At 43.9% G+C, this 24,150-nt stretch overlaps 1 protein-coding gene across 1 annotated transcript in view; it reads right to left on the reverse strand.

Annotated features, from left to right (window-relative positions):
• TMEM163 (transmembrane protein 163) overlaps positions 1–24,150 on the reverse strand; it is a 261,536-nt gene that overhangs the window by 8,470 nt on the left and 228,916 nt on the right. The window contains exon 6 of the mRNA XM_025404662.1: positions 1,835–1,946. Within this exon, the coding sequence (XP_025260447.1) occupies positions 1,835–1,946 (112 nt within the window). The remainder of the gene's footprint in view (positions 1–1,834; positions 1,947–24,150) is intronic.

Raw genomic sequence — 24,150 nt, forward strand, 5'->3', positions numbered from 1 at the left:
TGGGGCGGGCACAGGGGCAGCACCAAACCTTGGTGTGTGCCGCATAGACAGGGGCGCTGGCATAAAACACCAGTTCCCGGGCCCCAACTCAATCCCCTGGAATCAGAATCTTTGGGGTGGGCCCAGGAATCTGTGTTTTCAACAAACAGCCCAAGAAATTTCAGTGCTGCCAGCCTGGTAGTGGTCAACTGATGAGCGTCGGGGGTCTGAGATTTTGCAGTCAGGATGTCAGGTCCTGTAACCCCCAACATCTTCAGGCCTGTTTAAAGGAACCCCATGCACATCCATGCACACGGGTGATGCTCTTCCGAGGGTAGCCATGGGTGAAAAGCTGGAGGCCTCCTCTTGCCTCCCCAAGAGACCATGTTGCAGACTCAGGAGGCGGAGTGGGGGCAGGCGGTGGGCACAGGGACTCCTGGCTCCCCAACAAGGACAACCAGCCCACACCCCCACCCTCATCCCCCAGACCTGCCAACACACCTGCCAACAGTCCCGCCACCTGCCAACAGTCCCGCCACCTCTGCGGATGGATTCCTGGGCCAGAGCTCCGTCCCAGGGAGGAAACATCACTTTGGCTTCCTGTACCCCTGCCCACTGTGCAAAGTCCAGCTCTGCACCCAGCAGGTCCTCGACATCGGCTAAGACAAGGAGCCCACGCCATGTCACCATGCTCCCTCCTGCGGGTGAGAAGGGCCCCACAGCTGTCACTGTCACCATGCACGTCTGCACTCCACACTTCACACACAAAAGAGCCTTGAGAGTTTGGGACAAGGAAGTGTTTCTTACAAAAATAATCTAGCCGGGCACGGTGGCTCACACCTGTAATCCCAGCACTTTGGGAGGCTGAGGTGGGAGGACTGCCTGAGCTCAGGAGTTTGAGACCAGCCTGGGAAACAATATGGTGAGTCCCCATCTTAAAAATATATATATATATACACACACACAACATATACACGTGTGTATAACATGTAAAACATTTTCATGTTTGTGTGTACATATATACATATACAGACACACATATATAAACTTTTTAAAAAAGAATCCACATATTTCTGCTCTATTCTGTGCAGGTGCACCCACCAACCCACAAGACTTTTGCCCTTTGACCCCCTACCACTTTACCCCTGACCCCTGGGCTCCGCACATGCCCAAGAATAAATAAAAGCAACATGTCCAGGAGGCGCTGCTTATCAAGTTTCTTGTCTATCCATCAGTGATATCAGCGAGTCTGGGGCCTGAAACGTGCTTTTCCTGCACTCACACACCCCTCTCTCTGTCATCCCAAAGGTCACAAAAGAAGGTCCTCCTGTCCCACAGGGACACACACAGACTTTTCTAGCTGGTTGAGATTCTAAGCAGAGAACACACAGGTCATTTCCCCAGAGCAGGCACCTGGTAACTGCTACCTGAACTCCCAGGTGAGCGTCCCACTAGCTGGAAGGAAAAACAAGCATGGAGAATTCACAAAGGCAACATTTATAGAATCCAGAAAAGGCATTTACTTTTTATGGGGAGCAACGCACATAAAACCCAAGACTCCAGGAAACCCTTTGTGCTTCATGATTAAGAGGCTGGGGAGCCCCGAGCCTCCCTGCTAGGAGGTCAGAGTGGAGGTGATTTATGACGAGTTTATTAAATTCCCAGGGCACAAGATATCTGCCCTGATACGGGAGCTCTGAGAATCATTAAACAGCTTGAGGCGGGTAGGAGAGTGAGAAATGGATTCCAAATTACTGAGTTCTCCAGCAAGGGAAGCAACTAAAAGAGACCCAAACAGCATCTTCCTCCACTGTGAGCCCAGCCCCCAGGGATTAGGCATCCTAGCCTTACTCACCATCTGTGATGAGTGCTCTACTGGTCAGAACCTTCCCCAGCATGAACTTCAACACGGCCAGGATGCTGCAAAGAATCCCACTTAAAATGGAGACACTGAACAGGAAATCGTCCTGCAAGAGAAAGTTCCAGATTTCAACAGTTCACCTCCTGCTGGAGCAGATCATCTCCAACCCACTTGCCTTAGAGATAAGCTTTGTTCCAAGTACAAGTAGTCAGTCAGGTATGCTGCCACCAGGTGGGGGTATACTGCATGCTTTCACATCTCAGTCATGTGTCACCAGGAATTGGAAAAGATGCTCAAAAACAGATAATCCCAATTTATATTTACTTAGAAAACCATTATGTATTTATTTTCCTGTAGGAAATTCACCTTCCCACTATTCTGCTAAAATGAGTAGCAGTCATAGATCAATAACAGAGTTGGTCAGAATGCTAAGAACAGCGTCTTCTAAATAGAATTTTCCACAGATAATTCACCAAGCAGTTAACTGAGAATTTTGGAACACATAAACACACCACTGGCCTAATAATCCTTCAACAGAGACAACTGAATTTGCCACAGGGTCAGTTATGGCCGGAGCTACTTAAAACCATATCTTTTCCCCTTAAATTCACACATGGCAATTGAGAGTTCATATAAACATGGGTAGAGAAAATAGCATCTAAAAATATAGTCTGCTACTGACGTTATCTGAACACTTCCTCTAAATTGTTACCTTACTTTTGCAAGCAAACAAGTGAGTCCCATATGCAATAAGTAAGCACCACTATCTCCTGACATTGGGGCCCATCCAGCTCTTCTGCTTCAAGCTCCCATGTGTCACCCCCATGAGACACAGCCTTCAGATTTCCCAATATTAAAATGCACCTGCCAGCAGAACTCTGATGCAGCATCATACATAGGCAAAGAAATCGGCTTTTCCCTACGCATTTTATTAATCAAATTCACAAACCTCGTGTCAGAACCTGGGAAGAGAGAGACAGCCTGCTTCATGGTCAACACTTAACAAAGCCATTTGAAAAACCACTTCACTGGAAACAGGTTATCTGTATAGGGTCAAAGCATCTCCCCGAAAACATGGGTCAATGGCAGTGGTGGTTTTGGCAACCTATGTTCACAAACTCTTCGCTACTCCCCACCCCATCCCCTGCCCTTGAGTTTGGGCTGGACTTAGAGACTCAAATCTAACAGAGAGGATAGAAAGGGAAAAACAGTAGCTTACTAATGGAGAACCCAAGCAGACACCACCTCAGCCCAGTGATCAAGGTTCATATCACCGTTAATAAGTTGTGTTAGTACCCTGTGGCCCCCGATACGATGTGACAAGAAGGGCACTTTACCTCCATGGTGTTCCATCCCCAAATCCATAACCTCATTTTAACTGCAAAACAACATCAAACAAACCCCAACTGAGGGACGGGCTACAAAATACCCGACCACTACACCTCACGTGTCAAGGTCATGAAACACGACGAACGACCGAGACTGTCACACACTGGAGACTGAAGGAGATTTGATAACTAAATGCAACATGGCATCCCGACTGGATCCTCGAACAGAAAAAGGTCATCAGTGGGAAAACTGGGGACATAAGAAGGGAGTCTAGAGTTCTGTGACGAGCACCGTCATCCCGCGGTAGAGACGAATTTGCCGCGGCCGTGTGCCATGTTAACAGCAGGGCAGGCTGAATGGAGGGGATATGGGAACTCTCTGTACTATCTGTAAAACTCTTCTATTAACCTAAAATTCTTTCACATTTAAAAGGTGATTTAAAGTAATCACCTCACTGAAGTTTCACCTCCTCAAATGACCAGTAAGGCCCATCCCAAACCAGGCCTCTTGACAACTCTTCAGTCCCTCCTATGCGGAGGTTACACAGCAGGGGACACAGTGGGAGGGGGTCAGGAGCCCCAGACGGAAGCTCTCTTCATGCAGGGACTCAGCCTAAGTCCAGGAGATAGCACCCACAGAAAATAAACTGAACATGATGCTACCATCTGAGTATGTGTCCCCGCCAAAATTCACACACGGAAACCTCATCGCCAGGGTGATGGTATCAGAAGGGGGGGGGGGCCTCTGGGAGGAGACTAGGTCGCAAGGACAGAGCCCTCGTGAATGGGATGAGTGCCCCTTACAAAAGAGGCCCCAGAGAGCCGGCTTGCCCCTTCCACATGTGAGGACACAGGGAGAAGCCACCGTCTTATGAACCAGGAAAAGAGCCCCCACTAGGCACTGAATCTGCCGGCATCTTGTCTTGGACTCCCAGCCTCCAGAACTGTGAGATGGAAGTGTCTGTGGTTTATGAGTCACCCAGTCTGTGGTGTTTAGTTACAACAGCTAGAACTAAGACACCCGACCAAAGAATCGCATGTCAACAGCCCCAGGTGCTAACGGGACTCAGGAAGCACAGGCCGGGATACTGAGGCAGTTAGGAAAGTCAAGAACTTTGAGGCCTCAGATTTGGAGACCCAGTGCTCACTTTGCTTACCCCACGCCTGAATCCCCTCTGGCTCCATTCCGTCTCTGTTTGCAAAGCCCTCCTCCCTAAGTTTCCAGAGGTAGAGAAAATCTGTGCTTACCCCATCTAGGCCCCTGGGGCACAGGGGCTGGGCTGTGCTGCCCCACCCTGAGATGCAGCTCCAGAAACGCCACCCACGGCTTTGGTGACCGTTCCTCCATCTCTAAAGGGAGCTTCAGAACCAGGGCTCGGCCGACCCAGCGGCAGGAGTGTGCCAGGCAGGCCTTTGCTCAACTCTAAACTCCACGGCTTACTGGAAACGAACACTTGGATCTCAGTTGCTCCTCTGTAAGCGGTAGTGGGATGCCTACAGCCCCTGGCAGCCGCTGGCAATAAAAGGTAGGAGTTGTTGTTAAGGGACCGAAACACACGATCCACACACAAACGTCCTCTACCTGCCGGCCACATCGGGTACTCACGGTGAGCCCCAGCCAAGCCTGGTCAGCATTCTTGTAAGAGAGACACAGGAAGCTTGTCACCGAGAAGTAAGTATGCATGGTCAAACAAAGAAACTTCAACTTCCACAAGACCAGGACTGAGCTCCACCGCGGCCTATCAAGGGGCTGTGCGGGAAGCTTCCTGCCCCGGGGAGGCTTCATCTCGGGGGAGCTCTCCATGGACCGGATGGGCCGCGAGGTCCAGCTCCTGGACGACTGGGGTGGGCTTTCCTGGGGCGAAAAAGTAGAACCACTGGGTGGCAGCTTCAAAGGCACTGAAGCGGGAGCCCCACTTACCAGCTGTGTGACTCTGGGCAGGTCCCTCAACCCCTCCCTCCACTGTCCTACCTAGAAAGTGGGAAAAACAACAGACCACCTGATGGTGGCCGCACACCCTGCGCGCGCAGAGCTCCTGGTGGCCGCACACACTGCGTGCACAGAGCTCAGCTGCAGCCACGCTACCCAGAATTTCCTTCCTCCATGGTTCCCAGTTGAAGCTGACTCCCAGAGACATCTGCATGGGCCGTGAAAGGTGGTGAAGCGGCTAGGTGCTGCCGCAGTTCAGCCAGACACGTTCCGTGGCTCCAGGGGACCACGGAGTGGTCCGAGTCCAGTGGACTCGCCCAGGGGAGAGCAGGCAGCACCGGGCCAGTGGATTCTCCCCTCCTGCCACATCCCCCGGCTCCAGCTTCGCTGAGTCATGAGCCAGGAGTGCATATAGCTCTGTGGCAAAGGCGCCCGCTTCTTCTGCAGGATGCCCAATGTCATGGAGGCTGAGACAGTGAGGGTCACATACAGGTCCAGGCCATCTTCATGGGCGCCAGTTTGTCCTTGGCCCCTCCTCCTGGCTCAGCCTTCTTTCCTGACTGCACGGCTGCTGACTTCAGGCCAACACCACACTCAGAGGCAACCGCCTTACCAGGACGTCGGCACCAGCAACCACCACGTGGAAAGTCTCATCCCTGCCACAAACCCCTCTTCGGCATCACTTAGAGGGGTCTGCTTCTCTGCCTGAACCCTGCCATAAAACTTCCTACGGATGTGTCATGGGGTCAAACAGGGCCCGGCACAGAGTGAATGCTACATTAGTATTGGGAAGCCAAGTTTTTTAATGGAGAGAAGCCGAGATGCAAAAGGCAGGCTTTTTCTGAGCATGGATTATTTCTACCAGCCACCCTTTGCTCCTAGGACTGGCTCTGAGACAGCAACTACCTTTCCCTCTAGAACAGAGTCTGAGGCCATCTCTGAGTGTCACCCAAAGCTGCAGGCTGCAGGTCACCACTGCTGAGTGGATCTGCCTCAGAAACAGATGAACCCTGTGGAGGAACCCAAGAAGGATCCAGGCTGGCACAGACCTGCCAAAGCCCCTCTCCCAAAACCAGCTTTCAATGTCCTAAAAGCTCTGTGATTTCCCTGCCCAGGCCCAGATGGCTCTCCTGCGGTGCATGTGCTCCTCTCTCCACACGGCTCCCACGTTGACTGTCGGCATGAACAGAATGTCACAGAGATGCAGTCAGCAGCCTGCTCAAGACATCAGTACCTGGCTGGGCGTGGTGGCTCATGCCTGGAATCCCAGTGCTTTGGGAAGCCGAGGTGGGAAGATCACTTGAAGCCAGGAGTTCAAGACCAGCCTGGGCAACATAGTGAGACCTGATCTCCACAAAAAATATAAATATTAGCCAGGCATGGTGGCGCATGCTTGTAGTCCCGGCTACTCAGGAGGCTGAAGCAGATGGATCACTTGAGGCCAGGAGGTTGAGACTGCAGTGAGCTATAATAGTGCCACTGCACTCCTGCCTGGGCAACAGAGTGAGACTCTGCCTATAAAACTAGGTTTAAAAAGACATCAGTCCCTATTATGGACGAGATGTCTGTGTTCCTACAAAATTCATATGTTGAAGCCCTAACCCCAATGTGACAATATTTGGAGATGGGGCCTTTGAAAGATAATTAGGGTTAGATTAGGTCATGGGGGCGGGGGGGACTAGTACCCTTGTAAGAGACTTGTACCTTTATAAGAAAACAGAAGATCTTTCTCCCCACCACCTATGCGCACCAAGGAAAGGCCACATGAGGACACAGTGAGAAGGCAGCCATCTATAACCCAAGGAAGGATCCCTCACCAGATGCTGACTCTGCTGGCACATTCATCATGGACTTCAGTCTCCAGAACTGTGAAGAAGAAATTCCTGTTGTTTAAGCCACCTAGTCGACGACATTTGTCTTTGGCACCCCAAGCTAAGACAGTCTCTAAGTTTAATAAAAGAAAGTTTCTGAGAAGATTCCTTCCGGAGAGTCAGGAAGCCACAGCAGACATGGAGACATGGTTGACGATGAGAAACCATAACATGCGTAGGCTGTACTGCCATTGACTTCTCTCAAGGTGCAGCCACACCTACCATGCCACGGAATTCTCAGCAGTGTCAGAGGGGGCGTCTGACAGAAACAGTTGGAGAGAGGCTAAATGACTTTCCCAGGGTCACTCTGCTAGTGGCAGGACCTGGAATTGCTCCCAGCTGTAAACTGTACCAGGCTGCCTCATCTAAGGCCTCATGATCATCTCTCATGTCCCTAAACAGTGGACTCCGTGAGAACAGTGACAGCAATTTCCTTGCTAGGTATTGAGTTCCCGCTGTTACCAGTACTGTGTCTCTAGAATTTCTCACAGTTGAGTCTTCACTGAATGATGGAAGATTACGACAAAAAGGTTTAAGGAAATTTGCCAATCATTCAGAGCCAAGTATAAATGTACATTAAAGGTAAACTCCACATAAATTTTGTCCATGCTGGCAAGCTCCTTCAACACCTTGTAGTAGCCAAGACCTTTTCTGACCATCTCAAAGCCATAAAAGATTGATATACTTGACAAGACAGAAGTTAAAGCATATTCAGGGGAAAGATCAAATACAAACTAGAAAAAACATTGTCACGAAGGGTTAATCTCCTCACTATATAAAGGGCTCATGAAAATCTAGAAGAAAAAGACCAACAAAGAGAAAATGGACAAAGATATATGTGAGAGACAGTTAAAAATAACATAAATTTTAAACATATGAAAAAGGCTCAAATGTTCATAAAATAAATGAAAGCCAAAACTATAGTAAGGCCCTTTTTATCTAACCAAAAATATCACAAGGCTATGAGAAAACAGTCTCTCATACCATTCTGACTGGTGGCAGTGCAAAATGGTCCAACCTGTACAGAGAACAATTTGACAATTTCTCTGAAAAGTACAAATCTCCCCTTTGAGCAAGCCACCCACTCATGTGAATTTATCTTAGTGCTACACCTGTACGTGCATGCAAATGATGGCACATATAACAGACAAATCCAAAATTAAAGAAGAAGATCATAATACTTTACATAACTGATAGAACAAACTAACAGAAAGTCTGTAAACAGAAGACTTCAACAACATGATCAACCAGCTTTGCCGGACATTTATGGAACATCTATCCTACAAAGGCAGGACACACATTCTTTTTAAATGTAATATTAATGTAGATCACATTCTATGCAATTAAAAAGATATCAACCAATTAAAAAACTGGAATCATACACGGCATATTCTCTGACAATGGGATTAAACTAGAAATCAGTAACAGGATAATATCTAGAATATTCTAGTATTTGGAAACTGAACAATAAAACAACCCACTTCTTAAAAACTCATGAATCAAAGAATAATTACCAGGGAAATTACAAAATATTTTCAAGTGAAAGAAAGTAGAACAACAGTATATTGAAATTAGTAGTATGCAGCAAAAGCAGTGCTTAGAGGAAATTTTATAGTAAATAATGTACTTAAAAATGTTTAAAAGGCCTAATATCAATGATCTGAGCTTTGCCTTTAAGAAAAAATTAAAAGAAAATCAAATTCATCTCAAAGTAAGGAGAAGGAAAGAAATAATAAACTTATGAGCAGAAATCAATGAGACAGGCCAGGTGTGGTAGCTCACAACTGTAATCCCAGCACTTTGGGAGGCCGAGGCAGGTGGATCAGTTGAGGTCAGGAGTTCGAGACCAGCCTGACCAACATGGTGAAACCCTGTCTCTACTAAAAATACGAAATTAGTTGGGCATGGTGGTACATGCCTGTAATCCCAGCTACTCGGGAGGCCGAGGCAGAAGAATTACTTGAACCCGGGAGGCGGAGGTTGCAGTGACCCAAGATCATGCCATTGTACTCTAGCCTGGGTGACAAGAGTGAAACGCCATCTCCAAAAAAAAAAAAAAAAAAACCAATGAGACAGAAAATGGATAAACAGTAGACAAGAATCAATAAAACCAAAGACCTTAATAAAGATCGGTAACATAGGATAAACCTCCAGAACTCATCTACAAAAAAGAGGACACATGTTATCAATATCAGGAATGAGATAAGGCACATCACTACAGATCCAACAGGATCTATTAAGAATTTAATAAGGAAATATAACCAACTTGATGCCAATAAATTTGACAATGTAGAAGAAATGGACAAATCGAAGGTCATTCAAGAAGTAGATAACATGAAGAACCCTGTAGCGATTGAAGACCTTGAAATTGTAGTGAAAATCTTTCTCACAAAACTTCAGGCCCCAATGGTTTTATTGGCAAATTCTGCCAAACATTTAATCATTTAAAGGAGAAATAACCAATTCTAAAACATTTCTTTCAGAAAAAAAGATAAAGAGGAAACACTTCCCAATTTATTTCTGAGGCCAGCATTACTATGACACTAAAAGCAAAAGAATCATAAGAAAACTACAGACCAATAGTTCTCATGAATCAGACTTAAAAGTCCTCAACGAAGTATCAGCCACACAAATTCAGCAATATATAAAAAGGATAATACAACATGACCAAATGGGGTTTACCCTGGGGAAACAAGGTTGATTAAACATTCAAATATCAATCAAAGCAATTTCCCATATTGACAGAACAAAAAGAAAGCCCATATAATCATCTCGATAGAAGTAGAAAAAGCATTTGATGTGTCAAATGTGTCACTACCCACTCATGGAGAAGGGAAAGAAAAAGGGAGGAAGGAAAAGACTTCTCAGCACTCTAGGAAGAGAGGAATTTCCTCAACATGATAAATGGTATCTAGGAAAAACCTACAACTAATATCAACCAATGGTGAAAAAAATGAATGTTACTCCTAAGATCAGGAAAAAGGCAAGGACATCTACTTACATTACTTCTATTTGACACTGATTAGGAGGGACTAGCCAGTATACAGATAGAAAAGAAAGAAGTAAAACCATTTTTATTTACAGACTGCATAATTTTCTATTTTGAAAATCCTCAGTAATTTACCACCCCTCCCACACAGAAAATGTACTTATTAAAACTATAAATGAGTTTAATAAGACTACATACCAAGTTAGTAAGTAAAACTCAACTGTATTTCTGTACACTAACTAGAAATATGGAGTTTTTGGAAACACTATTTAAAGTAGTATAAAAATACTAAATACTCAGTGATAAATTTTACATGTAATACCTGTGCACTGAAAACTACAAAATATTACGGAGATAAAAGATTTTAGTACATGGAAAGATATACTATGTTCAATTATTATTAAAACATTAGTCCTCCCCAAATTGATCTGGATGCAAAAGCCACCCTAAGCCAAATCCCAGCAGACTCTTTTAAAGAAATAAAAATGGACAAGTTGATTTTAAAATGTATGTGTAAATGAAAGGGGCTTACAATAACCAAAGTGATTTTGAAAAAGAACAAATTTGAAAGGTTTACACAAAGCCTCTCCTTATTTGATTTATGAAATAAGTCATTTCCAAACTGATTATAAAGCTATTGTAATCAAGAAGTGATACTATCATAAAGTCAGACAGACAGATCAACAGAACAAAATAGAAAGCCTAGAAATCAGCCCACTCTCAGATGTAGTCATTTAGTTTTAGACAAAAGCACAAAAGCAATCCAGTGGCAAATGTAAACCCTTTACAACTAACAGCACTGGAACAATTGGATATATGTATGGAAAGAAATAAATCCTGATCCTTATTTCACACTATATATAAATTTTAATTTGAGATGGACTGTAGATCTCAAAGTGAAGCTAAAACTGTAAAACTAAATTATGTATGAACTTGGGTTAGGCAAATTATTTCCTATGACAAAAAATAAGCACTAACCATTAAGAAAACTGCGATAAGTTAGACTTTATCAAAATTAAAACTTTTGCTCCTTGAAAGACTATTAAGAAAATGAAGGCAAGCCATGATACAGAAAAAAAAAAAGTAAAACATATCTGATACAGAACTGGTATCCAGAATATTTAATAATTTCTACATCTCAGTAAGCAGAAAACAGATGACTCAATTTAAAAAAAAAGGCAAAAATTGGAACACTTTACCATATAAGATGTAACAACAGCAAATAAGCACAAGGAAGGATAATCAACATTATTGGTCAACAGGGAAAAGTACATGAAACCACTGTAAGTGACCACTACATACTCATTAGAATCACCAAAATTAAAAAAAAGAAAACACATAATACCAAGTATGTGAGGATGTGGAGCAACTGGAACGCTCATATGTTGCTGGTGAGAATGTAAAATGGTATAGTCATTTTGTAAAAGAGATGGCCATTCCTTGTGAAATTAAATACAGACTTACCATAGGATTCAGCAATTCTACTCCAAGAGAAATGAAGGCGTATGTCCACATGAAGACTTCACATCAATGTTCTCAGCTGCTAATTTCATAATAGTCAAAAACTGGAAATAACCTAAATGTCCAACCACTGGTGAATGGAACAAATTGTGATCTGTCCAGACAACAGAATATTACTCAGCAATAAATAAGAATGAACCACAGATATGTTCAGCAAGAATAGGGCTGCATTTCAAAAGCATTATGCTAAATAAAAGAATATAGACACAAGAGACTAAATACTGAATGATTTCATTTATATGACTTTGCAGAAAAGGGAACCTATAGTGACAGAAAGCAGATTAGCTGGGGAGAGGAGGTGATTAATGACTGCAAAGGGGAAGGAGAGATCGTTTTGAGGATGATGGAAATATTCTATATCTTCATTGTGGTGGTAGTTCTGTAACAATACACATCTGTCAAAACTCATCAAATTGTATACTTAAAGGGTGAATTGTATGTACATTATATCTCAATAAAACTAATTTTAAAAAAAATACTATCTCAGAGATTCCTAGGTAATAATTACTGACATTTACATAATTCAGCTTATGCACGTAAGCTGGTATGATCATGTACATTGTAATGTTCATAATGTTCCTAATGTCCATTATTGGAATGTAACGTAAAGGACACAGATCAAACCAGAATCACTGTGAAGATTAAATCAGAGGCTTAGAGGTCAATGGTGGAACATGGACCCAGAGGACTGGCTTTTAAGTCTCAGGAGCTTCCTATAGATGTGGGTAAACACTTCTTTTTCTAGACATCTCAAGTGTTTTATCCTCTATTAAGCTTTTCCTGACAGCCCATCAGTGTTCTCACTGACCCTGTAGTATGGCCTGCAGAAGCCTGGGTTCTACATGATTATCATCACTGCCATGCCTCATGTTCAATTCAACTTAGTGAACCCCAGTTGAGTGCCTTCTGTTTATTCCTTCGACAAATTTCCTCTTTATCATCAACTTCTCTGGAAAACCTTGTCTGACTCTCCAGGCTGAGTAGGAACCCTTTGCCCACTGAAGATTGCACACCACACCTACGTTTAGCACTTGCTGCAGCATCCTGTAGTCTTTGGCTCATCCACCCCTTTCTTATCTGCCTGTGAGCTCTATGTCAGGGAGAACGTTGTGTTGCTCATTTGTTGTCCAGCGCATGCCCAGTGTCAGTTGCACTGCTGGCTCTGACAGAGCACTTGGGAACCACTATGCAGGAGGCTCTGGGTGAATTTCTAGGGAGACTGACATAAATGTGATACTATTGTACTCTCAAGGAACTTACAACCTAGTTAGGGAGTTAGACACACAAGCCACTAACTGTAACATGGTGTGATCTGTTCGTTTAAAAGCTGTGGCAGAGAAATGTGCCACGTTGGAGTGAATAGGCAGCATGGTATATACATGATGTGCAGGGTGGAATTTGGTAAGTTCTTCCTTTCAGGAACCGTCAGTTTGCTAACCTGGACTTCATGAGAGTGTTTAGTATATATCATAGCCATGTGGAATGGGAAATTTCTGGACAATCCAAATACTTCAATCAAGAGCATCAATAAAGATTCAGTGAGCACCAGTGTATAGGCTGAAGTGTTTTACAAGAAGCAAAGAGTAAGCACAGCTTTTGCTTTTAAGATAGTAGCCTTCAGATAAGAAAATATACCATGAAGGCCTAGAAAGTAAGATTTTTTTAAAAAGAGAGCAAGAAAGAAAATATTGGATAAGCACCAACAAGGAAGTCTGTGATGAATTGTCAACCCAAGGTCATATCTATTGAAATGGAAGAGCATGGACCTCATAGCACTTTTCTGTCCCTCCCGTCCCACAGAATGGTGAAGCTGCACAAGATGTGGAATGGACAGGCTTGTTGACGGTTTGGCTGTTTGTCCTCTCCAAATCTCATGTTGAAATGTGATTCCAAATGTTGGAGGTGGGGCCTGGTGGGAGGTGACTTGATCATGGGGGCAGATTCCTCATGAATGGTTTGGCACCATCCTCTTAATAATGGGATTATTATCAAGTTATTTCGTGCGAGATCTGATTGTTTAGAAGTTTGGAACCTCCTTGCTCCCACTCTTGCTACTGCTCTTACCGTGTGATTCCTTGGCTTTGCCCTTTACCTTCTACCATGATTGTAAGCATCCTGAGATCCTCATTAGAAGTCCAGCAGATGTTGGTGCCATGATTATACAGCCTGTAGAACTATGAGTCAATTAAACCTATTTTCTTTATAAATTACCTAGCATCAGCTATTTCCTTATAGCAACACAAAGAATGGCCTAATACAGAAAATTAGTACCAAGAATGGAGTGTTGCTATAAAGATACCTGAAAATGTGGAAGCAGCTTTGGAATTGGGTAATGGGCAGAGGTTAGAAGAATTGGGAGGGCTCAGGAGAAAACTGGAAGATAAGGGAAAGTTTGGAATTTCTTAGACACTGTTAAATAGTTGTGACCAAAATGCTGATAAAAATATGGACAGTAAAGGCCAGGCCAAAGAGGTCTCAGACAGAAACAAGGAAGTTATTGGGAATTGGAGTGAAGATCGCCCATGTATACCTTAGCAGAGAACTTGGCTGCCTTGTGTTTGTGCCCTAGGGATCTGTGGAAGTTTGAACTTAAGAGTGATGACTTAGGGTATGTGGTTGAGGAAGCTTCTAAGCAGCAAAGCATTCAAGAGGTGGTATGGCTGCATCTAACAACCTACCATCAGATGTGGAAGCAAAACAGTTAAAGTTGAACTTAAAAGGGAAGCAGAGTGTTAAAAATTTGGAAAATTTGCAGCCTGGGCCTGTGGTAGGGAAGGAATCCAAACAGCCTGTGGAGCAACTCCTTGCTAGAGAGATTAGCAGGACTGAAAGGGAGCCAGGTGTTAATAGCCAAGACAATGGGGGAAAAGGCCTTGAAGGCATTTGAGAAATCTTTAAGTCAACCCCTCTCATTACAGCCCCAGAGGCCTCAGAGGGAGGAATCATTTCAGGATCCAGGCCCAGGGCTCTTACTGCCTTATGCAGCCTTGGGATACTGCTCCCCTCATCCTGGGGTGGAAGGGGTCAGTTCTGGGGATTAGTGCCCTTCCTCATAAGAGAGATCCCAAAGGACTTCCTTGCTTCTTCCCCAGGGGAGAACACAAGTGAGAAAACAGCCATCGATGAACCAGGAAGCCAGGCCCTCACAAGACACCAAATCTGCTGGTGACTGGATCTTGAACCTCCCGACCTCCAGAACCATGAAAGATCCACTTCTGTTGTTCGTAAGCTGCCCAGTCCATGGCATTCAGTGATAGCAGCCTGAATGAACTAAGACAGTCCTGCAGCTGAAACTTCTGGGAAGCATAGAAGATGCCACCTCACCCTTCTCCCAACATGCCCCCTACATTCCAGACTGTGTGGGACAAAAGCCAATGACCAGTCCATCTGAGTGGAATGTCTTTTTCCAAGAGCTAGTAATGCTCGGATTTGAATTTTCCAACTTCATTGCCCCAAAGTGTGAAAAACAACACCTTTACCCTATTGAACAAAACGCTTATACAGGGATTCCAAGAACCTGACAGACCCCTGGGGTATAAAAAGCATTACATCCCAAATGTTTTGGTGTATACCAATACTGATCCTGTCATCTCGGAGAGCGAGTTGTGGAAACACACAGCCCTGGGGCCCCAAATCTGACCCCACAGACAAGGGCGAGCATCCCTTCTGCACAAGCATGGGGGGGGCTCTTAAAATCATACAGCATTAGAAAGGATAAAGGGCTTAGGGGGCATCTAATTCATGCCACAGGTGATGAAACTGAGGCACACTGAGGCTCGCAAAAAGGGGGTGACTCCCCCAGAGACAGCAGAGAGACAGTGACAGAGCTGTGTCCCAAGCTCAGGGCCCCCAACCATCCTCCAGCTCTGCCTAGGAGGCCTGACACTTCCCACCCCACTGCTTCCACTTCTCTCAGCCAGGCTGGAATGTGGCGAAAGCCACAGGCCTAATTTTAGGATTCAAAAGCAATTAGGAGAGAGCTGACAAAATCTGATCTGGGTGAGGATTGTCATGCTGACCCGTGATGTGGGTTATTGTACTCTAGCTCAGGAGATCATGGTCAGCCAGACCAGGTCAGCTTTTCTCCTGGAAGACAACAGCCCCTGCACTGCCCCACACGCAAGATGGTGGATAAGTGCACCCATGACCTGGTATACAGTATGAGACACAGTCTTTTCCAGCTCCTTGCAGAAAAGCCAAACCCAACCAAACCAGCTGGATAAAGGGGACTCCTCTGCCCTCACCTCTTAACACTCTCCCTTTCTCTCACTCTGCTCCAGCCGCCCTGGCCTCCTCTCTGTTCCTCAAGCATGATGGGCAGGCTCCTACCCCAGGGCCTTTGTACATGCTGCTCTCTCTGCTTGGAGGTTCCACGCAGCCACAGGGCTCACTGTGTCATCTCTCTGCTCAAGTGTCAGCTTCTCAGTGAGGTGGTCCCTGACTGCAATCACTCCTCACCCCCTGATCTTTTTTTTTAAATGCACTTTTCACATTTATACACATATGCTTAAATTTAAAATTAATAAAATTGAGCACTCAGTTCCTCATTTGATTAGCCACAATTAAGTGCTCAATATGGCTACTGGCTATCATACTCAAGAGTGTGGACATAGAACATTCCCATGGCCACAGAAAGTTTTATTAGATTGCACTGATTTAGGAACAAGTTGGTTTTTCCCTCTGACCTTGGGATAAAGCAGTCAGTGGCTAGAAAGTGGTGCAGACAATTGAAGAACAGGAGCCGCGGGAGACAAAGACCTGGCAAATGGTCAAAAAGGAGTTAGGCAAGGAGAGGGGACCTGGGATTTAGCGATCACAGGAATAAAACTCAATGTGATTGACTAACACCCTGCCTCCAAAATGTACCTAGGGATTAAGGTTTTTTAATTATTATATACTTTTTTATTGAGGTGTAATTAGCATGCAATAAAGGTATAGATTTTAGATGCTGAATTTGATAAATTCTGTCAATGGCAACACCTATTTAACCATCCCCAAAACAAAACAGAATATTTCCATGACCCCCGAATTTCCTTCACATCCCTTCCTCAGCCCCTTGCAACCACATTCTGACTACAATCACTATGGATTAATTTCTTCTACTCTTGGATTTTATATAAATGGAATCATATAGTATGAATTTTTTGGGGGGTGGGGCTTAGACTTCTTTCATCAACATCATGCTTTTGAGATTCATCCATCTTGTTGCAGGTATCAGCTGTTGATTCTGTATCATCCTGGCGTCCTACTCTAGCGACTTGTTTCACGGCCCTTCCCCTGACAGGTTTATTATAATTCCATCTAAATGCTTCCCGTTGACACCAGGTGATATGGTTTGGCTGCGTCCCCACCCAAATCTCATCTTGAATGGTCCCATGTGTTGTGGGACAGACCTAGTGGGAGGTAATGGAATCATGGGGGTGAGCCTTTCCTGTGCTATTCTCCTGGTAGTGAATGAGTCTCAAGAGATCTGATGGTTTTATAAAGGGAAGTTTTCCTGCACAAGTTCTCTTATCTGCTGTCATGTGAGATGTGCCTTTCACCTTCTGCCATGATTGTGAGGCCCCCCCAGCCACGTGGAACTGTAAGTCCATTAAACCTCTTTTTCCCAGCAAATCACCCAGTCTCAGGTATGTCTTTATCAGCAGCGTGAAATGGACTAACATACTAGGCTTTTTTATTTCAGTGCCCAACAGAGTTGGGCAGTTGTTGATGCCAGGACAGGGGAAGGAATAGGAGGCGGGAAGCTGATGGAGTCTAATGCCCCCCCCCCCCCATTATGTAGGAGACCATCTCCCTTCATGACATCTGCACATTCAGGTCAAAATATCAGAGTGACATGAGCTGAAATGAAAGTGCGTGAGAACCACCTCTCCCATCAAAGTCTACAAGCAGCCTTGAAGATGGCTGGTCCACTCACAGAGCAAGACCTCAGGGGTCAGGATGTCTCAAGGCGATCTTCCACCTCCTCCACTGTGCTCAGCAGGAATGAACCGCACCGTCTCTCCCCATCACTCCCACCTCATACTCCACACACCAAAATGGAGGTGGTGGTGAGAGTGAGCATCTGTACATAAAATTCCACCTCCTGATTAATTTTCATCTTCAAAGAAAATGTTTCTAGCTGGTCATCAGCCAACAGCAGTTTCCAACATTGTAATACCAAGTTTCTCTGTCCTCCTCGCCACCACCCCCCCATTTTCCCATACAGTCTCATCTCAAAGATAAGACAAGGATGAGTTTGTATTAATGGTGTTGCTCACAGAAAAATCTTGTGTAGAAATAAAATGTTTTTCTGCAGGGTCAGTTGTCACTTCCCACTGTAAGCTTATTCCTTATCAAGGGTGACACCAGCAGTCATAAACCCAGGCCACAATGAACTGTGGCCACTAACACCGAGCAGAGACCGTGTCTGAAATCCCAACCCACTCCTTTCCCCAAAGACCAACACTTTCCTTTTTCATGAGATGTGAGCCAGCACGCAGAATAGGAGACTTGCTTGCTTATGCCTGCAAAAAGGCGTCCTTTGCCTTCCTAATGAGGACAAATGCAAGCCATCCTGACACTACATGTATTAGAGTATTACCCAGGGAAATGCTAATGCTGGCTGAATAATAAATGAATATTGATTTATGGTCCCAGGTGAAATTGAAACAGTCACTCTTGTCTTGAGAACTTTTCATCACCACCCTCCCTGCCCCCAACCAGCAGATGAGAAAAGCTGGCAGATGTAGAGGAAATTGCGCCAAGCCTGAGCCCTCCATTTCCCCTGGTTATTAAATTATATTGACAAATTACCATGGATTCACATTCAATGGCTTCACAATTTTTAAATTAGCATCAGACCATTTTGATGTCTGGAGGGTCAAGAGTGGGTGTTTAGACAAGCAGGCCAGCAGCCAGAAAGTTCCCCAGCCAAGAGACATCAGGGTCGTCAGTGGGCTTCCTGGCAGACTGTGGCACCCTGGTCTCTGACATTTTCTGGCCGGCTCGCCAACCTGCCAGGTGAGGCCCTACAGAGCACCGGGAAGGGAGCAGACGACCAGCTCCAGGGTCACCACGAAGCTGAGGCTGGTGGGATCACAGGAAGCCACAGCAAAAGGTAAGGCAGCAGCAGCCGAGGGCTACGACCACCTCCATGACAATGGGGGCACTCTGAGGCGCTTGGCTGCCTCTCCAAGACATAGCCCAGCTTCTGGTCAAGGACGCACCATCAGTTTGCTGTTTTCCGATACAAGAGAAGGAATCAGAGTCTTAAGGACAAACCATCCAATCCCTGAAGGTTGCCATGGAATCTGAGATGAGCCACCCTGGTTGAGCTCACACACCTTCCTCCCTGGTGACCATCGGGCATTTAAAGGACCAAGCACAACATCCCCTCAACAAGCCCCTCGCAACACGGAGGCACTGCCGTTCCTGAGGAGCTCCGCTCCGTGACGGAAGCAGGACCTCTGGCTGCCTGCTTCTGCTCCCTGCACTGGTCTGAACACCACACCAACAACACAGCATCAAACTAGAGTTCCTTAAGTAACAATAACAACAGCACAAGCCCATGCTATTTATTCAATGCCCATCAGAGATGAGGCTCTCTTCCAAATGCTTAATAAATGATTCCATTTTATTTGAAACATAACTGTCACAAGATCCCTGCGAGGTGGAAATTACAACCCTAGAAAAGTTAAATAACACTCTCCCCAGCCTTCAGGTCACCCAGCTAGTCAGAGATGCTGAAGGCATTCAAGCCCGAACCTGTCTGGCCTAAAGTCCACTGCCCTTTACACTTAAAAAGACATGTACGATGCTTTTTGAACGTTGTCTGATGGCCCTGAATTTGAACAGGAACCCCAAAATGACAGATGAGAGAAAACACGATTTTTGAGCTTATTAACAATTTTGGGCCAGGCATGATGGTTCACGCCAGCAATCCCAGCACTTTGGGAGGCCAAGGTGGGCAGATTACCTGAGGTCAGGAGTCTGAGACCAGCCTGGCCAACATGGCAAAATCTCATCTCTACAAAATACAAAACACAAAAAAATTAGCTGGGCGTGGTGGTGTGCCTATAATCCCAGCTACTAGGGAGAGGTTGAGGCAGGAGAATCACTTGAACCCGGAAGACGAAGGTCGCAGTGAGTGAGATCGAGCCACTGCACTCCAGCCTGGGTGACACAATGAGACTCCGTCTCAAAAGAAAAATTTGCTTTTTTGGCAAAACCAGGACTGAAGGACATGAGTCCCACTCAGGGTCTGAGTGCCTAGCACAACGCATGCAGGAAAAAAAAACACCCTCACCAAGGCGAATAACGAAATTCTCAGAACACTGAGGACAAACAGAAGATCTTACAAGCTCCAGAGAGAAAATACAGGGGTTTTTTTTTTTCTCTTTTAAACAAGGGATTATTAGAATGGCATTAGTCATCTCAAAAACATTAGAAATTACAAGACAGGCTGAGCACGGTGGCTTACACCCATAATTCCAGCACTTTGGGAGGCTGAAGAGGGAGGATTATTTGAGCCCAGGAGCTCAAAACCAGCCTGAGCAACACAGCAAGACCCTATCTCTAGAAAAAATTAAAAAAAAAAAAATTAGCCAGGCATGGTGGCATATGCCTATAGTCCCAGCTTCTCAGGAGGCTGATGCCCCTGTGTGTGTAACTGACGTATATATTCATGTATTAGGAACAGGGAACACAAAACCTAATGCAAGAAAGGAAAAGACAAATCACTGGAGACTACAGGGCTCAGCTATGAATAACAATTACAACAATAACGACAACGTTAAATCTTGATCTAACCAAAATAACACGTAACTATACTGGAAAGAGAGGTAACCGGGCAATGGGGAAATGGTTAAAGGGCCAATCAGAGTAGGAAGTTCATAAATCATGCTGATAACAAAATTCAAGCAGCAGCAACCTGCACGTGTTACTTAGAGGTGTGGAGGTTGAAAAGAGTTATAAATGGTGGCTCTACGAGGGAGTTACTTTTTATAATAAGCCTTGTAGAACAAATGGCTATTCAAGTTATATATGTGACTAACTTGGATAAAAACAAAAACTTGGAAAATATTTTAGGACAGTAATTTCTGGCTGTATCAATCAGTTCAGCCACAGAAAGAGAACCAGTGAGAGACACACAGGTGCTCCTTGACTTACAGTGGGGTTATGTCCTGATAAACCCATCGTCATTTGAAAATGCTGCAAATTAAAAATGCACTTAATACACCTCATCTACTGAACATCCTGGCTTAACCTAGCCTAAACGTATCCAGAACACTTACATCAGCCAACAGTTGGTCAAAATCATCTAACACAAAGCCTGTTTTATAATCAGGTATGGAATATCTCATGTAATACATTGAACACTGTACTGAATGTGAAAAACAGAATGGTTACATGGGTCCTTGAAGTATGTTTCTGCTGAATGCATATCACTTCCACATTCTTGTAAAGCTGAAAAATCCTAAGCAGAACCATCGTAAGTTGTGGACCACTTGTAGATTTAGAAACGTATTACAAGGAGTCGGCTTGTGGGATTGTGGGAACCGGCTAGGTGAGTCTGAAGTCCATAGGCCCAACCAGCAAGAAGGGCAGGAGGGGGTTTTCAGACGCAAGCTGAAGCTGCTGCCCTAGGCACAACTTCTTCTTCCTCCAGGAAACCTCGTTCTGTTTTTAGGGATTTCAACGGACTGCATCACGCTCACCCAGATTATCAAGGATAATCTCCTTTACTTAAAGGCAACTGGTTATAGATGTTCATTGCACCTGCAAAATACCTTCAAAGCAACATCCAGCTGAGTGTTGGAGTGAATAACCAGGGATACATGCCCCTCACACTGGGTAGCACACTGTGGCCTGCTCCATGAGAAAGTCCCCTTGAAAGCACTTATTGGCCACCAGGCCTGAAGAATCCTCTGAACTCTCAGATTTGTACCTATCAGGGCTCCATCAGAGGTCCTCACATGGCAGGGTGTAAGTTAGGCCAGAATCTGCAAACCACATCTAACACCTAAAAATACAACATGGAGAAGGTCTAGGCAGAACCCCCTTCATGCAAAATACCTTTGCCAGCTCCTTACATAAATGAATATTTCATCTGCCTTCATTTAAAAATAAAACAGAAAAAAGAATTAAGTGCCAACAGCTAAAACCAAAAAGATAAACATAAAGCTCATTTACCTGCCCTCAGAACCGAATGTGAACAAAATAAAAGGAACGCACTACAACAGATGAAAGCTTAGATCTAGAAAGCAAACCAAGAGGTCTGATCCACAGAATCAAACACAACTTCTTCGAAAAGACTAGGACATACAAACTTTGGGCAAGGTTGCTTGAGAGAGAAAGCAAGAGCACAAGTAAACACCATCAGCAACAAAACAGGGCATCTAAATACAGATGGATTTGAGATTTTACAAATCACAAGTAATATGAGCAACTTTGATGCAATAAATTTGAAAACCTAAATAAAATGGGTATTGCTACAAAAACAAAATTTGAAAATTCTTACAAAAACAAACTGTAAAATATACTGGATCTTCAAAAAGTAACAGGCCCAGTTTTACAGATAAATTCTACTAAAACTCAAAAGAACAGATAGTTCTTACATTAGAATCAGTACACCAGAGCACAGAAAAGTGGAAAAGCTGCCTAGTTCATTACACGTGGTACAAAGAACAAGAACTTTAGACCAATGTTACTTAAAAGCACAGATGCAAAACTCCAAACAAAATAGTAGGTTAAGTCCAGCAATAGACTGAAAGAATAATACTCTTTGACCAAAGAGGGTTTATCCCAAGAATTCAGAGATGCCTCATCAGAATATCAATTAATTTGAAATAGTCACATCTTAAAGGAAAGGAAAATCTCAGTATAAACAGAAAAAGTATTCAAAATTCAATACCTATATATATAACCAAACAAGCAAACCTCTTAGCAAACAAATAGAAAAGTCTCTCTAAACCCAGCAACAAACCACTTTTGGTAATGAAATTGAGAAGCCCTTCTGTTACAGTAAGAACCAACAGAAGGGTGTAGGATAGCACCGTTACCACCAACACTATATTGAAAATATTGGCTAATAAGAAACAAAAAAGGAAAAAATACAGAATTTGAAAAGAGAAACAAAGTGGCATTATATAACATATCCAAAATAATCCATTGATAAAAATAAAACTAATTTTTAAAAAGTCAGCAAGGTTGCAGATTAATGAGAATAATATTCAGGTATCATTAGCTTTCTTATGCAGTAATAATTGAGAAAATTAATTAAATACAAACAATAGCAATAAAACTCACAAAATATAAAGGAATTACCCTGATAAAAATTTCGCCAAAGGACATAAAAGAAAACTTTAACAGAGAAGGATGAAATGGAAGGGAGGATTCAACAGTTAAAACAAGTCAATTCTCTCAGAATTAATAAATTAAATGCAACTTCACACAACACCCCAAAAGGATTTTTCATTAAACTTGGCAAACCAGTTTTGAAATTCATATGGAATACTACGAATGCAATGTTAGTCAAAACCGCTTTGAAAATCCAAGAAAAGACGGTGACCAAACATTAAGACTCACTGTAATTACAGGAATTTTAGAGTATGATTCTAGAACAAAATGGACCCATGCATCCACAGAATGGAATGGCAAGTCCAGGGACAGCTGTGCACCTATAAGAATATGGCACTTGATGGAGGTGGCCTTTGAAATCATCTCGGGCAAGTTGTATATTCGTCTGAGAAAAAGAAAAACCAAATTGGATCCCTACCTCATACCAAACACAAATTCTAGATGAATTAAAGATCTAATTTTAAAGTCTAACCTTTAATATCTTTTAAAAGATAATATAGGTATATATCTTAATGGCATCAGGGCAATAGACCTTCTTAAACCTCTATATCCTCCTTTGCCAAAAAAAATAAACCACTACAAACTCCCATTAAAAAAAATTGATAAATTTGATCACACCAAAATGGAAAGGGTGGGAAGATTTCTAATAGCAACAGATAGACAATATTAAAAGAAAAACTAAATATGAGGAGAAATTATTTGCAATGTACATATGTGATGGTTAATATTGAGTGCCAACTTGATTAGACTGAAGGATGCAAAGTATTCTTCCTGGGTGTGTCTGTGAGGGTGTTTGCAAAGGCGATTAACATTTGATCTGGAACTCCTGATCTCAGATGATCCCCCTGCCTTGGCCTCCCAAAGGAAAAAGAGATTAACATTCGAGTTAGTGGACTGGGAACAGAAGACCTAATCAGCTGCCAGTGTGGCTGGAATAAAGCAGGCAGAAGAAAGTGGAAGGAGTGAACTTGCTGAGTCTTCCAGCCTTCATCTTTCTCCCATGCTGGGTGCTTCCTGCCCTCAAACATCAGACTCCAAGTTCTTCAGCTTTTGGACTCCTGGACTTACATCAGTGAACTGCCAGGGGCTCTCGGGCCTTCAGCCACAGACTGAAGGCTGCACCATCAGCTTCCCTACCTTTGAGGTTTTGGGACTCAGACTGGCTTCCTTGCTCCTCAGCTTGCAGATGGCCTACTGTGGGACTTCAGCTTGTGATCATGTGAGTCAATACTCCTTAATAAACTCATTTTCATATACATACATTTCCTATTAGTTTCAGTAATCCTATTGAAATGGGCTATCTGATCATCCCAGGCCCTTGTGGGGGT

Source organism: Theropithecus gelada, chromosome 12 (assembly GCF_003255815.1).
Source record: "Theropithecus gelada isolate Dixy chromosome 12, Tgel_1.0, whole genome shotgun sequence".
NCBI classification, from domain to species: domain Eukaryota; kingdom Metazoa; phylum Chordata; class Mammalia; order Primates; family Cercopithecidae; genus Theropithecus; species Theropithecus gelada.